The 16,274-nt window shown below is 37.9% G+C and overlaps 1 protein-coding gene and 1 long non-coding RNA gene across 6 annotated transcripts in view; one reads left to right on the top strand and one right to left on the bottom strand.

Moving 5' to 3' along the window:
- LOC139130338 (transmembrane protein 184C-like) overlaps positions 1 to 16,274 on the top strand; it is a 76,513-nt gene that overhangs the window by 25,417 nt on the left and 34,822 nt on the right. For all 5 annotated transcript variants that reach the window (XR_011551828.1, XR_011551827.1, XM_070696101.1 and 2 more), the window contains exons 6-7: positions 4,997 to 5,206; positions 14,261 to 14,435. Coding sequence is in view for 3 of the 5 variants with exons in the window: in XM_070696101.1 (XP_070552202.1) it covers positions 4,997 to 5,206; positions 14,261 to 14,435 (385 nt within the window). In the remaining 2 variants the exon portion in view is untranslated. The remainder of the gene's footprint in view (positions 1 to 4,996; positions 5,207 to 14,260; positions 14,436 to 16,274) is intronic.
- On the bottom strand, positions 1,690 to 14,275 carry LOC139130345 (uncharacterized). The gene is made up of 2 exons (XR_011551833.1): positions 14,035 to 14,275; positions 1,690 to 2,251 (listed from the first exon to the last, which is right to left on the bottom strand). It is a non-coding gene; the product is annotated as an uncharacterized lncRNA (long non-coding RNA).

Here is a 16,274-nt window from a genome sequence, read left to right as displayed (position 1 = left end):
GTTCCCACATATCGCCTACAGCTACTCTCTGAGTACCTAGATGTGCTACAGCACCCCATTTGTAATCACTTGAATCGGTAAAGACTCGCAAGGCAATGTGGCCCTCTGTAGGCCAAGGGAACATGCCGGCCTGTGTAACTATAGTTTTCCATTGCTCTATTTCATGCCTAAGCAGGCCCCTAACCGGAACTAGCGATCGAGCGTTATTCTGGGCAACACTACATGCGTTCGCCATCTGCCTGATATAAAGTCGGGCACATGGCAAAGCTAGAGAAAAAGAAACACATTTTCCCATAATTTTCTGCATGACCGAAACAAGAATCGCCCTTTGTGAAAGCGTATCATCTATTAACCTAAGAAACTTAACCTTTTTGTCATCAGGGATTGCAAAGGAGCGTGTGATAGAGTCTACAACTAATCCTAACATCGTCAACGTCTGAACAGGTTGGAGCACACTTTTAGCTAATGAAATAAAATAACCTGCCTTAATTGCAATAGAGCACAAAATAAACGCTGCCGCTTGAGCTCGCCAAAAACTATCCCATTTAAAGGCGGCACATTCCTTTCTGGCTTTCAACCCCCCTCCATGCCTATCATCAATGTACTGGATACATGGCACCCCCAAAGAACGAGCAAAACTTGTGACGCAATACCCCAACGTATGGTAAATAAATGCGGACAATTTCCAACCAAAAGGTAAAGTGTTGTTCACATACCAAACCCCTCCCCATTGGAACCCAGCATAAGAACGGTCTTGCAACTTTAACAATACGTGGTCATATCCACTCTTGTCATCACACTTGAAATGAAAGTCACCAGAACTTAAATATCGGGAAACTTCAACCAATGTATCCAACTTAAATGGTTTAGGGGTAGTCCATAAATTAAGATAACGCATATCTATGCACATTCTAGGTTTTGTAGGCTCAACGACGATGGGCATAACGATGTGAGGAGGAGGGTCCCGACCAACCAATCCCCAAACTGAAATCGCCCCAGTTACCAACCGGTCAGTGATGGACTGAGCAATAAAAGAAGCATGTGGCCTACATCCAGGATAGTTAAAAAAAACTCGGGGCGGGGGAATATCATGATCATAATTACGGCCCTTAAATTCGCCCTTAAAATGAGTAAAATATTGCTCTATGCTGACATTATGTTTTATCCAATCAATGATTTCATAACGATTTGCCAAGTGTTCAGTCAATTCATCCCAGTAATCTACGTGCTTATGAACTTCACCAGCTATGAAATCGTCGGGATTTCTAAAGGACAGGTCGTCAGGTGCGGCAAACTTCTCCCCTGTAGAGACTGCAACAATATCAGGACATTCACCTATGCCATGCTGTCTAGGGGCGCCCCCTAACGTCGTTCACCCATAACCCACACGTTTTGAAGTGGTCCAACTTACCCGATGAGGCAATTCCCAAGGCGGCGGCAAAAACTGAAATGGGAAAGGGTAGAGACTCAAAAACTGAAAGCTAATTTGAAAACTAGAAAAATTTCTCCAAAAGTTATTACACACTTTTTTTTTTTTTTTTTTTTTTTTTGGCACAAGGGGACACCCCTAGACAGGATCCTGCAAATGGCAGGTTGCAAAAGCAAAGAGCCTGCTTTAGGCCCCCCTGTCAAAGGGGTAGGGAACCACCCAAAGGAGAACTTATAACAAACATGGCAGAACACAAGAAATCTACTATTGAACATTTTAATGCTTTGATGAAATACTGCTTACAGTACAAAAGACATCAAAAAACATAATTGTTATCTATTTTTCATTCACCTCTGTCTGTACTCTACAATCTCGTGCAAAGTGCCCTAGCTTGCCACACCGGTAGCATTTAAAATCTTTCTTTGACCTACGACTTGCAGTGGGAAAACCGTCGGCTGAATATGGAGCAAATCGAACAGCATTACGCTGAGAATTTTTAAGGAACTTAGAAACTTTACAAGCGATTTCCTCCTCTTCCTTATTACCAAGAAGTAAAATAATCAGGCGACCGGCGTCGCCACCGAAATCGTTGGCCTCGAATTGTGACAAGACGGCCCAAAATCTCGACAACTTGGGGTGTGCCGACACCGTCGCCCTATCAACAAGGGCTCGTAGAGCATTAATTAACTGCGGCCTGGTGGTTAAAGTAGTACAATGCGCCATTTCCATAACTTTACGAAGGGCATCTTCGACACTTGCTGACCCCGCCGACTCCTCCATTTTCTCAACCTTTTTCATCAAAAACTCCAGTTTTTCGTACACCTGAAACATGATTAGGAATTCGTTAGTTTACTGTCAACCAACTCACACACACCATTAGTGACACTCAGTATGAAACGTCCAACGTATCATGCATATGTATGCTACATTCCCCAAATACATTCGGCACATGCGCACAAATAAATACTACGGTTTCTCAAACAATGGAGATATACTGTATATACTTTATTTTGAACAAGGAAAAGTAAAATCTGGAAATAATTTGACAATATTGCTCAGCAAAGTAAGAACCTTGATGTATGATATGAAAATCGGTATGTTCAGATCCTCTATTCTTTTAGGAGATAAACTGTAATAATTCATTATTATTAATGATATAAATGTGATATCATAGACGATGTTATTCAGTGTTTTATCGAGATAGGGGGATGGATGATCCCCTCTGTTGACATGGATAGACCGAACAGCAGTGCCTATAATACCTCCGGTTTGTGATATAGACGTACACATTGATGTCTATGGCAGTGCTCCATGTGGACTTGGTTCAAGTCGGTGAATTTCTAAAACTCCCCTGTATACCTTTCACCCCTCTCTTTGCATTCAGCCCACTCAATTACTGTTTCACTAACATTGCTAGCTTGGATATTGATATTTTTTCTATACTTTTTGACTTTTGATTTGAAGTCTTTTGACTCTCCATTGGCGGCAGCACATGTACGGATGACGATGATAGATATGCCAAGATATGCCAAGCCTTTGCACATGTGAAATGTTTTCGTATTGTCAACAACTAACCCCAAACACTGCCAATCGCCATTCACCAACGCAGTGCTGCTGCTGATAATGCAGCCGATCAGCACGTTGTTCAACTGCCCAGTACTGAAGTTTTTGGTCAAGTAAACTGTTAAGACAAACACCAACTTGGGGTCTATGCTTAAATCAATATATCAAAGCTTGATCGCAATATTGGATGTCCAAAATCTGCTTACTCAAATATTAAAATGCCAACAATTCAGCCTCCATTTTAAACAAACCATTATATGTAAGTGTCTTACGTGCATAAAATGCCATGTGAGGATAACTTTTCATGGCACTTTTACCAGAATACATCTTCCAAATAAATGTTGAGCAGTAAGCAGCTTAACTTTGGTAAACATTTTCCACTCTGAATACAACAATCAAACACCCATTTTGAACACACTGGAGGACGTACGCATAGTAAGCTTATATTTACAGTACATTTTTATACGGGTTTATGGGTTATTTTTGCTGAGAAATAAAACAGCAAATATTGCAATGTGAATTTCTTACTATTCCTCGCAATGATTTTACATCTGTGTCTATTTTATCATGGTCACTGGACCATTTCTGCCAATTTTTACTAACAAAGAATCAGTTCACACTCATCATGGGAACACATTGCAAAGACGTTCACAAAATTTTCATCACAGGAAGGATTACCGTAATCCCTGTTTCAAAGATGTAGGAAATGTATAATGGGTTGTTTGTATTGAAAAATCCCATGCTGCAGCCTCTAAATACAAAATGTTTTTTTCTTCTGAACATCTTCCCAACAACTTTCCAATCACACTCCGGTCATCCGTACATGTGCTGCCGCCAATGGAGAGTCAAAAGACTTCAAATCAAAAGTCAAAAAGTATAGAAAAAATATCAATATCCAAGCAATGTTAGTAAAACAGTAATTTTGATAGCGTCAATTTATCATATATTATTAAAAAATCTCCAGGCCACTTGGAACACCATAAGATTATGATCTCACTTGATCGAATATTACATTCACACAGTAGGGTAAAAATGGGAACACAGATCATTATATACTGCTTTCATCACGTGAACCCGCTAGCTAAAGACGGTAAAATGACCATAATTATTATTGCTGGTCTTTGTAAATTTTGCCAACTATTCGTTAGTAGTTGTCAAATTTCTTGAGTTTGTCCGAAAACTATTTCAGTGAATGACGTAAGTTTCAAGATACCTGAATACGAATGCAATATTGATATCCGGATAGCAAAATCAGTTACAGACAGTCGAGGAAGAACATGAGAGTCTATTAATCTGCGAATTATATGAATCCTAGGTTACTATGAACGTAAAAAAACAGGTAATGTTGTGGCCTGGTTGATTTTCGGGAGCATTTGTTGACGCTGCTACCATCTGCCACTCATGTTGGATTATGAATGCCCAGGGAGATGGGTGTATTTATAGGCTCCCCCTGCCTCAAATGTGTAAGCGCATTTTCAACCGCAAGCTTACTGGTAGTAGTGGTACAGTGGTTTCAAAGTTAATTGTGTTTTGTGACAAGTTTTTACCTGTATTTTTGTGATTTAACAAAGAATAAGAATAATAATTTAAGAAAACTTGTCCCTTTTTAAAGTTTTTGTCCTACAATGACGACATTTGTCTTCGATCGGATCCTGTACGTCGATTTCATGCGCGGCAATTTCTGACTTTTAATTCATGGAAAACATTTTTTGGATGTTGTATGATTGTATTTATTTGCTCAGTAATGTTTTATAATAAATAAACATGATGCACATTATTTTTTTGTTGCATGATAACTTTATTTGTGTGTGTAGAAGTGTAGTCGGCAAATTCCCTCCAATCAAAACAAAATGGCGGTGTTTTGATTTTGTGCATTTTGTGTCTGCGCGAATTGCGCGAAATTTAATCCCCGCAAATAATTAGTCCTTTTACAGTATATCGTCTATTAAATACACTGATTTGACATCTATAACCTCTAAACATTCGATTTATCTTACATTGCAGTGGGCCTTGTATTGTCTAGTGTTATTCTACAAAGCTACCAGAGAAGAATTGAAACCTATTAAACCAGTAGCGAAGTTTCTCTGTGTCAAACTGGTTATATTTTTTTCATTTTGGCAAGCTGTATTCATAGCATTTCTTGTTGCCATCGGTGTCATCAAGGGCAATGAAAGCCTAGACCTTGATGCAGAAACTATTGCTACAGCTCTACAGGTAAGATACAAATTAAAACATTATAAAGTTAAGATTTTATGGTCGATACTTGACTTCTACTGACAGTTGTAAATCTTTCTTATTATCAAGTATTAAGTGTTGCCTCCTTGTTAGTCCCCACGGACACCATCCGGGGGAACTTATAGGTTTGGGCATGTCCGTGCGTCCATCCGTCTGTTCACGCAGATATCTCAGAGATGCCTGGAGTGATTTCATTCAAACCTCATGAAAGGATTACTTCATGTGTCATACATATGCACCTTGATTTGTTTTGTGATACAATCCAATATGGCTGCCCTCACCAGTGTTCCCGCTAAGGCTTATTTGTTCGCTAATTGCGCAGTGTCTCCGACTGCTCTCTAAGTGAAATTTCATGTTTTGCACAACTTTAGTCTCAGTTATTTCAATCAGTATTAGTTTTGAAAATGATAACTCAGGGAGAAGTGTGCAATCTCAGCGTAGATTTTACTTCCGCGTTTCAAGTTTAGCGCCCGTTGGCAGCGCAGTTGCCACCAAAGTTCATTGTACGTTGTGACGTACCCCAATAAATTAGCATATACATGAACGGACCCAGCTGTGAAGCAATCAAGAGTATCTCAAGTTGCGCACCCTCTCAAAACCTTAGAGGGAACACTGGCCCTCACGGCCATTTTGTTATGAGTTTTTCATGTACGGAGCCATAACTCTGGCAAATCTCAACCAATTTTATTCAAAGTTGGTACAAGGACATTGACTTATGTCATACATATGCGTGTTGATTTTTAGCTCTGCTGTCAGCGACGCGGAGCTAATCAAATAGGTTGATTTTCCGTTGTTGTCCGTCGTCGTCGTCGTCTTCCGTCGTCGTCCGTCAACAATTGCCTTCTCCTCTGAAACCTCAAGTCCAATTGCTTTGAAATTTTATATGCAGTTCACTTTGGATGATCTCACTTAAGTTTGTTCAAATCGTGGTGAAATTTGCATATTTGTATTTTTGGGGCATTTTTTGCTGTTTTTGGTAAAAAAATCTTCTCTGAAACCGCTCGTCCGATTGCTTTGAAATTTGATATGCAGTTTACTTAGGGTGACTTCAGTCAGATTTGTTCTTCTTTAAAACTACTGTCAGATAGCTTTGATCTTTGGTACATAGGTCCCTAGGGATGATCTATTTCAGATTTGTTCAAATTGTGCACAAATATGCAAATTTGCATTTTTAAGGCAATTTTTGCCATTTTTGGTCAAAAAATGTGTATTTCCAAAACTACTCATCTGATAGCTTTGAAATTTGGTATACAGATTCCTATAGATGAACTCAATAATATTTATTGAAATTATGATAAAAATCTGCAATTTTGTATTTTTGGGGCAAATTTATTTCTCAAAAAATACTGGTCTGATAGCTTTGAAATTCGATATGCAAGTTCCTACAGATGAACTTTATGTGATATTTTGAAATTATGATGAAATCTGCAATTTTGTATTTTTGGGGCAATTTTTGCCAAATTTGTTTCTCAAAACCTGGAAATCGATAGCTTTGATATTTGGTATACACTTTCCAAGGGATTATTGTAATATGATATATTAAAATTATGGTGAAATCTGTATTTTTATTTTTGGGGGCAATTTTTTTCCATTTTTGGTCAGAAAATTTTATTCTCAAATAGATATGAACTGAAAAAGCTCACGTGTTTCATTATATATTGCAGTTATGTGTAAATTTGAACCTTTACCACATGTTTGCAACTTCATTGAAAGTATTATGATCAACATAATGAACAATATTGACCAACGATTAATTCTAAAAGGTTATGAAGTATATAAATATGTAATTAGCTGAAATGAAAATATTAAAGTTCTTTGACTGCTGTCATTGTATCACCACTTTATATAGCAAGTGTAATTACCTTTGGCCAAGTCCTTCAAGCCATATATGCCGAAATGTGAAAGCTCATTAGATATGCAAATTATAAATTAGCTGACATGAAAATGTGAAATGACTTTCGATATTGTTTTAACCTGGTATAATCATCAATGTACATAGCATGTTTTGCCAACTTTGATCAAGTGAATCTCAGAGGAAAGATCATCGAAAATGCAAATTAGGAATTGGCTGAAGAAAAATTGCTTAACGATTTTTAATATTGTTGTATCATAGTGTCTTCAATATATGTAGCAAGTTTTGTCAACTTTGGTCAAGTCTATTCAGATATATCCCTAATTAGGAAAGTTCATTAAATATGCAAATTAGGAATTGGCTGAAGAGAAAATGCTTAATGACTTTCAATAATATTGTATTATAGTGTCTTTAATGTACATAGCAAGTTTCATCAATTTTGATCTAGTCAATTCAGATATATATCCCTAATTATGAAATTCCTGTAATATGCAAATTAGGAATTGGCTGAAGTAAAAATGTCTTTTGACTTTCAATAATGTTATATCACAGGATCTTTGATGTATATAGCAAGTTTCAATAACTAAAATCAAGTTAATTCAGATATATATCCCTAATTAGGAAAGTTTATTCAATATGCAAACGAGTGATTAGCTGAAGTAAAATGCTTAAAGGCGGAGCCTCCCTTTAAAAGGACGCAAAGCTATGGCGGCTTCATTGCATAAGTGCACACCAAACAGGCAACACGCGGGCACACGCTCCAGAAAATGCCACTTTTTAGTTTTCCCCGGCCGCAAAAACACAGACAGACTGCCAAGCTGTCAGCGTGAGGTTGCTGCCAATCGAACTCTGTGGTTATATTCAAAGTTTAACGTGACTGGAAGACAATTTTTTAGGAAATTCGAGCGTTTGTGGTGGGGAATCAATGACCGTTGGCAATTTGAACCGACCGTCAATCAAACGCTTGTATAAGCTCTGTTTGCAGGATTAGCAAAAGGTGACAAAAGATTGAGATCAGTTTGTGTAATTAATGTTATAGAAATCAAACATCGTACTGGCCATGTGTTTGACTGGGAGGAGAACTCCACTAATGCGAGAACCTGGGATTGAAAAGTGCGGCTTTAATGACTTTCAAGAATGTTGTATCATAGTAGCTTCAATACACTAGAAGGTTTCATCAACTTTGGTCCAGTCAATTCAGTTATATATCCCTAATTAGCAAAGTTCATTAAATATGCAAATTTGGAATTGGCTGAAGTAAAAATGCTTAATGACTTTCAAGAATGTTGTATCATGGTATCTTCAATATACATACCAAGTTTGGTCAATTTTGATCCAGTCAAATCAGATATATATCCCTAAATAGGGAAGTTCATTAAATATGCAAATTAGCAACTATCTTTCATGTCACCCCTAAATGCTTCCCACTGCTGATATATCTTGGTGTGATCAATATTTGTAGCAAATCTCATCAAATTGTGTGTAGTTGTTTTAAATGTATATCAGTTTCTTCTAAATTCATTAATTATGCAAATGAGGAAAAAGTATGCAAGCCAGACCCACCAAAAACTAATCAGTTCTTGCCATTTGCAAACTCAATCTATGTACCAGATTTAATTCTGATCTGATAAGCCGTTTTGAGATATCGGACCAACAGACAGACAGACAGACAGACAGACATCGCTGCGACATATGCTCACGTGTGTGAAACGTGAGCAAAAAAACTACTCGTCAGATAGCTTTGCTTTGCTTAGGGATGATCCGATGTGATATATTCAAATTATGATGAAATCTTCAATTGTGTATATTTGCAGATATTTTAGCCACATTTTTCTGGCCACTGAAATGAGCTATCAAAGATTTCCACCTTCTTCATCAACATGTGTCAAAAATAGTTATTCTCTACATAAACACAGCGGAGCTATATCGGCTGCAAGGTCGCTTGTTTAGACAGTAAGATCAAATATGGCTGCGTGGCGGCCATTATGTATCGATTTTTTTCATGTCCTCTGCCATAGCTCAGACATGTATCAACCGATTTTATTCAAAGTTGGTACAAGGACATTGACTTATGTCATAAGTATGCATGTCAATTGGTTTCACAATGCGATGCAATATTGCTGCTTTGTGCTATGTCCGGAGCCATTAGGCCGTGGGCTAGAGGGGGTCTACGTGCACCACCCCACAAGATAACAAACCTGTATTTTTCAGAAGCCTTGGGATCCCTAGAATACGAAATGGAATTTTAACAGAAAAAATATAGGGACGCAATAGCTGTTATGGTCATGTTTTGAAGGGTACCGCAAAATCACCATTTTCCAAGCCAAATGCATTTTCGTCAAATCTGTCTTCTTGTAAGTCATGTGCTGAGCTTAGTTTTTAACATAACCTCACTTTTTGGTGCCATTAGAAAGGGGAATATCTCTTTGGGTGAAGACAAGTTTAACAAAAATGTATGCAAATCTGCAACACTGTGGTTTTGTGGTACCCTTCAAATATGACTGTTACAGCTGTAGAGTCCTAATATTTTTTCTGTTAAAAGTCCATTTCATATTTCTGACATGTCCCTGTACCAAATAAAAAAGATTTAATAGCAAAAACAGCCAGATTTTTTGTGTCTAGCTAAAAAATTTTGTAGAATTTGATTTTAGCTTTGACTGCAATTTTCAATGTAAACTTTGGTGTATGGGGTAAGTTTTGGTCATATATCAAGAAAATTATACTACATATTGCATGTTACAATATGTCATTTTAAAGATTAGTAAATTATCTTTCTAATGATACCTAACAAGTGAGGTTATATTCAAAAACAAGCTCAGCAGATGACTTATAGGAAGACAGATATAACAAAAATGCATGCAAATCTGCAACACTGTGATTTTGCGGTACCCTTCAAAATATTACTGTTACAGCTGTAGAGTCCCAATATTTTTTCGGTTAAAAGTCTATTTCATATTTCTGACATGTCCCTGTATCAAATAAAACAGATTTCATACAAAGCATTGCATTTTTTATTATGCCAAGCTAAAAAATTGGTAGAATTTGAGATTTACTGTAATTTGCAATGTTCAATTTTGGGGTATGGGGTAAGTTTTGGTCATATTTCACGAAAACTGCAGAAGATATTGCATAATACAATTGTACTATGTAATATCTTCTCAGTTTTGAAAATCGAAATTTTATTTTTTCCCCATAGAGTTAACACAGGGATGGTGGCCATTTGGATTTCAAATGTCAGTAAATCTTGGGTAATTTGTTTCTCTAGTACCTAAATTTGCATGGTGACCCACGATTTTTAACCTGGATTTCGAGTTTTGTCACTTCAGTCATGATGATCGAAAAAAATTTTGTACTAAACTACTAGAGTGCTTTTATCTTGTCAAATAGTTACTGTAGCTAACTTTTCAAAAATATAGTGAGCTGCATTTTGTTTTTAACCTCTGGCATCTGTGTGCCAGCAATATACATTGAGTAGGAATGGGTAAGATTTCTTTCTTCACTGGAAAAAGGGAAACAACTGACATGGACAATCACAAACATATGTTCTCTTTTCATTAAATATTAAGTATTTATCAAGGTCAGAAACTAAAATGTTGGCTCTAGCAACATTGATAAATAGAGCTACAATTTGTTTTTTATCACTCACTGTAGTATAGTGAAAAAGTACATAGATAAATCTATGTACTGGCAAACATAAAATGAAGCACATGAAAATAAATTAACTAGCCATTTCAGTCAGACAACCTAGAGATTATGTGAATACCACAATTCACTACAGAGGGGTATATATCCTTTACTTTTTGCGTAGAGCATGTATCAAGTTTTGTATGGCAAGTCTTTAAATATTTTATGATCTTCCAAATTAAATTTCATGATCACAGATGAAAAGATGAGATATCCAGTTACAATTGCCATTGTGCATATTTTGCATATAATGCCTCAATGTGAATGCAAATCAGTGCATTGATTTGAATGAGGAACATCCAGGGAGTTAGTGGACCATGTGAATGATGTATGGACTGGTTTCCATAGTTACCGGTCCAGTGAAGCCCTTTGACATCAGGGTAGATGTTTTACGCACTGCTATTTTGACTTTCATTCAAAATCTGTTCCATGCTGGACGATAATGGTAAAATTGTTTGAGAATACCCGACATGTATCTAAATGTCATATAGTGTTAACTGTAATGAGGCATATAATAAAAATATTATTGCCTGAATACATGGGTTTATTTGCCCTCGCAGTAGAAAACACTTTGCCCTCCTGGCATCGGGCAAATTGTAACCTGCTCTCGGGCACATAAACCCATGCTTACAGGCAATAATATTTATTATTATATATCTACCATCGAGAACAATTGACTTTTGCATGCACTAATAAAGCTGTACGGAATACCAGTTCCGTACGGCTTCTGCCTTTTCAAGGCGTCCACACCCCTGCGACTGTATCTGTGTGTTCATTGTTGGACGGTTGCAAGGGACCCATTGGATGAGTGCTCTATAGCATGTACTTGTATAGTGCACAGGCTATTCTAAGATAGTGTACAAGATAGTGTTCCATATGTGCTATAAATCGGAAGAAAAATAGATGACATTGCACGAATACGGTCAATACTTGGACAATTTGATGCCCCGGTCACAAATGACAGATGTATAATAATAAGGTTATCACTAAAATACCACAAAGGATGCACTCTGACATTGGCGCCGCGCATCGCCCTCCACTTCACGTCAGGCGATATGCTGTGTCAATGTCCTTGTGCATCCTTTGCGGTCTTTTGTAATAACCTCATAATATACCCACCTGAGTAAATTGAAACCAGCATTCTTTCAACACAGTTTGTAACAGCTGCAACAGATATCCAGTTTTTTAACAAAGCAAGTGACAGGTGGATATAACTTTCACCAGGAATAGATTCTTCTTCACTCTTTACGAGGAAACTTGTTTTGCTCTTTCTAAACCTTGTTAAAGCGCAGTGGTCGTTGTGCTGCGCGTGCGTGATTTTTTTGTTGATAAACATTAATGTTTGTAAACATAAGTCTTCTCAACTTCAATCGGAGTGAGATGGGAGCAGTCCCTCACTTTGTTAACGCCTTTTTTAAGACTCAACATCATGCAATAGTGAAAAGATCGGAAACGAACTTCAGTGGTGTAATTCTATTTATAAACTCATGTAAGGCAACGAACATTGAGACACTACACTTGGCACATTATGTCGCTGAGTTTACTGCACGCAGTCACAGTCAACAAATGGGTTTGCTCGCGCGCGGTCACATTGGTTGTACACAATGCTATGTACAGTACAGTAAAAATACATCACTTAACTAAAAAGATCAACATTGTGTATATATATATATATATATATATATATATAAGGGTTGCTGGAAAATTGGTTTTACAATTTCATCTCTACAACGTTGTTTCGTGAGTCGCGAGACTCACTCATCAGGAGACTAGACTGGAGTGAATCTACATGGGCTAAACATCGCTGCTTACACCACATGTGTAACCAGCGATGTTTAGCCATGTAGATTCACTCCAGTCTAGTCTCCTGATGAGTGAGTCTCGCGTTCATGCACTTGGGAACAGCGTTGTAGAGATGAAATTGTAAAACCAACTCTCCAGCAACCCTCATATATCTCGCTCGACTCTCGTATATTGAGCACTTTGTATCGGACAAGTCGAACCCGCATAACTTCGTATATATATATATATATATATATATATATATATATATATATATATATATATATATATATATATATATATATATATATATATATATATATATATATATGTAGACCAGCAACAAGTACAATGCCTAACACAAAAATTACACTCAAGACCATGATCGGCAAGCCAGAGCAGGACACAGGAGATGCTGTTGCTTCAGGGAGAAGGTCACCGCGTTGACGTACACAGATATAAGAGAATCTGGTCCCACAACATACCGGCCTATGGCATAACAACTTGGCCCACGACCCACTGTTGATCACCATTTCTTACTTCTTCTAGTAATACGTGGCAAGAAATAGTCAAATGACAGTACACAATAGACAAAACGAGCGGGTTTTCGCGGCATTTGGCAGGAAAATTGCACGGCTACACATGGGGACGTATTGAGAGATCCTGTGCAAGGTCATGGCAGTGATCCAACGGCTAGCTAGTGTAGGCCTACTGGTGCTACGCAAACTTCGTTGTTATACCTCCTGATTGCCACATAACAAGAAGACCTATGAAAGGTCCTTCGCTTGACTTGATACCTGTACTCGGAATTTTCGTTTGCACCCCAACGGGGTAAACTTCGTACTGGAGTTGGATTCTCCACAGCAGAGTGTAGCACGCCATATACCTGGTTCTCTTGACACCGACGGTCATGCGCAGACCATGGAGCAGATGCTTCTTGCTGTAGCTTCTGTAGCTTGCCTTTTTGTTAATTGTACTCCTGTTGGGCCTCTTGAAATGAAAGCTCTCGTCCTTGATAGCGATGTCGTAGACAAGAGCCCGGTCACTGATAGTCTGTTGGCATACTCACGCGTACGGGTAAGTGTTTAACTCCATGGATCGAGCGATAACAGTAGCCGAGCCCCTTTCAACTGATTCAAGAAAATCATGATCAAATGTGATCTCAATCCAGCGTATAATTACTGTTCAATATTCAGCACATATTTAACTTAGGTTAATTGACCTTGTATTGCGTGTTAGATTTGGCAAGTTGCTATATGCTTGTGACAGATCAGCCGCCATTTTAACAAGCGGCAATATCGCAAACATAATAATCAACCCGTAACCCGTGCGGCATCCTCCGATATGTTTTCAACAGGGGGGACCCCCTCAGGAGCATGCGCAGGGCGGCGACCACTGCGTTTTAAATTAAACTTCAATTATACCATCAATTGCATCTGTATTCTTAGCTTCCACAGTCATCTTCTAGGTCAAAGTAGGTCATGCTTACCAGGTGGTGTATTTCCTCAGGGAAGCATTTCTGTTCTTTCTGTTCTTTTTTTATGACAAATCTGTGCCTAAAAAATAAAAAAAAACATACCTAAATTGATGAAAATTTATAGGGACAGGCAATTTTTTCGATTGTTTCACTATCCATTAGTATGCTACATATGTAGCTACCATTGAAGACTGGCCAACTAAACAGATATCCGTTCTGTGTTTTATTTGTTCTGTAGGACTTCATAATTTGTATTGAGATGTTCATTGCAGCCATCGCCCATCACTTCTCATTTGCATACCAACCATTCATCGATGAAAACAATGATACAGCACCATGGTACACGTCATTTATGGCAATGTGGGATGTCTCGGATGTCAAAGATGATGTTGTGGAACATGTCAAGTCTGTTGGTAAGTCAAATTAGAAATTGTGCAGTAAGAAATGAGATAAAAAATACCAAATCATACTTAATCCAATGGGACAACACTCACTATACTTTTAACACTTGATGGTTGTAACGAATCACTTGAAAATTAAAAGAGTAACAATGACAGACATCAAAGGATCTTACTGTGATATGTTCAAATAATGATGAAATCTTCAATTGTGTATTTTCAGCTATTTTTGCCATTTTTGGTTTGGCCACTGAAATGAGCTATCAAAGATTTCCACCTTCTTCATCAACACCTGTCAAAAATAGTTATTCTCTACATAACACAGCAGAGCTGTTGAGTCACATCAGACCAGGAAAATTCCTGAAATATAATTAAAATGTCAAAATATCAGCTACACCGCATTTTTATTTTCCTTTTGTCTCAAAGGCATGGTTAAGGCATCAGAGTGTCTTGCAAGGAACTTTACTTACTAGATTACAATTTAAATGGAAAATAAGAGGCTATGACACCTTCATAATCCTCTTAAATACTAGAACAAACTCGATCCCTGGGATCGAATCCCCTACCTATAATGCTCCCAGATCACTAACCACAATTGATGTCTTTGATAAACATGGAAAGATTATGTAAACTATTCCTGGCATAGTGGGCGTAGGCTGTCTTCAATGCAGTGTTGAACGTATTCAACTCAGGTGCGATATGTACAAGTGCATTTGCAAACTTGACTGATGTCCAGCCCGGGTGTCAGGCAGATCAACACTGGTGTTATCTGAGGCCTATGTCATAACTAAGGAGACGGTTTACATAACCTCACTGATAACGCCTTCCAGACACACTTCGCTAATCACAAGCAATCCTTCAGTAGCAAAAAGTTTGAGAATAGCACTGAAGTATCAAAGTTTAATTAGTCTCTCAAGAACAAGGACTATTACTTTGTTGTATCATGGTCAATTATTGACAGAGCATCAAGTTACTCTAACATATTAGCAAGCGATGTAATATTTGTCTGTCAGAAAAGTTAAACATATACAATGCTGACAAATCTACACTGTTAAACAAACGATCTGAGTTGGTTTTGTCATCAAGACAAATATTGTTGTTTTAATTTTAACACCATCTAGAAACACGGAGTTATTACTGCTGCACAGCAGCTTGGATTGAGAAAGTAGCCCATCAGTCATTTATGTCCCGTTCACAGTACTATAGGAAGCAAACCTATTGCTATCCGCAGTACAGAAGATCGGGCTCCTTTTCTGCAGCTTATAAACCTCTAGTACTGTTATCGGCAATGATCAGGGGAGCAAATAGATGACAAAGATACATGGCCAATGCTCAAATTATTACGTACACACTAAATTATGCACAACTCTGCTGATTAACCGCCCATTCAAGTACGGTGTTGAGCCAGATCCCAGGCCATTTAAAGCCGGCCTTTAAACCAATTATCAGATTGCTTTTAAACTTGATATGGAGGACTGTGTGGTGGTTGATCTATATCTGTATTTTACAGATGGTGAATGAAATCTGCAAAACTGTTTTTGCAGGCAATTTTTAGCTCATATTTGGTATGTATATAAATACCAAAAAGAGCTTATATGGTGAGTCGATGGCGTCTGTATGTCTGTATGTATGTATGTGGGTATGTATGTGCTGATGTATGTCCGTCACACACAAAGGCTCCCATACCGCCAAAGCTACCATCTCAGTATCTGGTGTACAGGTAGATGCAGGGGTTGAGATGTGACGTTCAAATAAACATGTCAGTGTCAAAAATATGCAAATGAGGTAAGAAAAAGGTATGTAAATGCACAGGAGTGGTGGCAGTAACTGAAACAGCCCACACAGAAAGAGGCA

Source organism: Ptychodera flava, chromosome 4 (assembly GCF_041260155.1).
Source record: "Ptychodera flava strain L36383 chromosome 4, AS_Pfla_20210202, whole genome shotgun sequence".
NCBI classification, from domain to species: Eukaryota; Metazoa; Hemichordata; class Enteropneusta; family Ptychoderidae; genus Ptychodera; species Ptychodera flava.
Note: the sequence above shows the minus strand (reverse complement) of the source record. Positions and strands in the feature narration are given on the sequence as shown.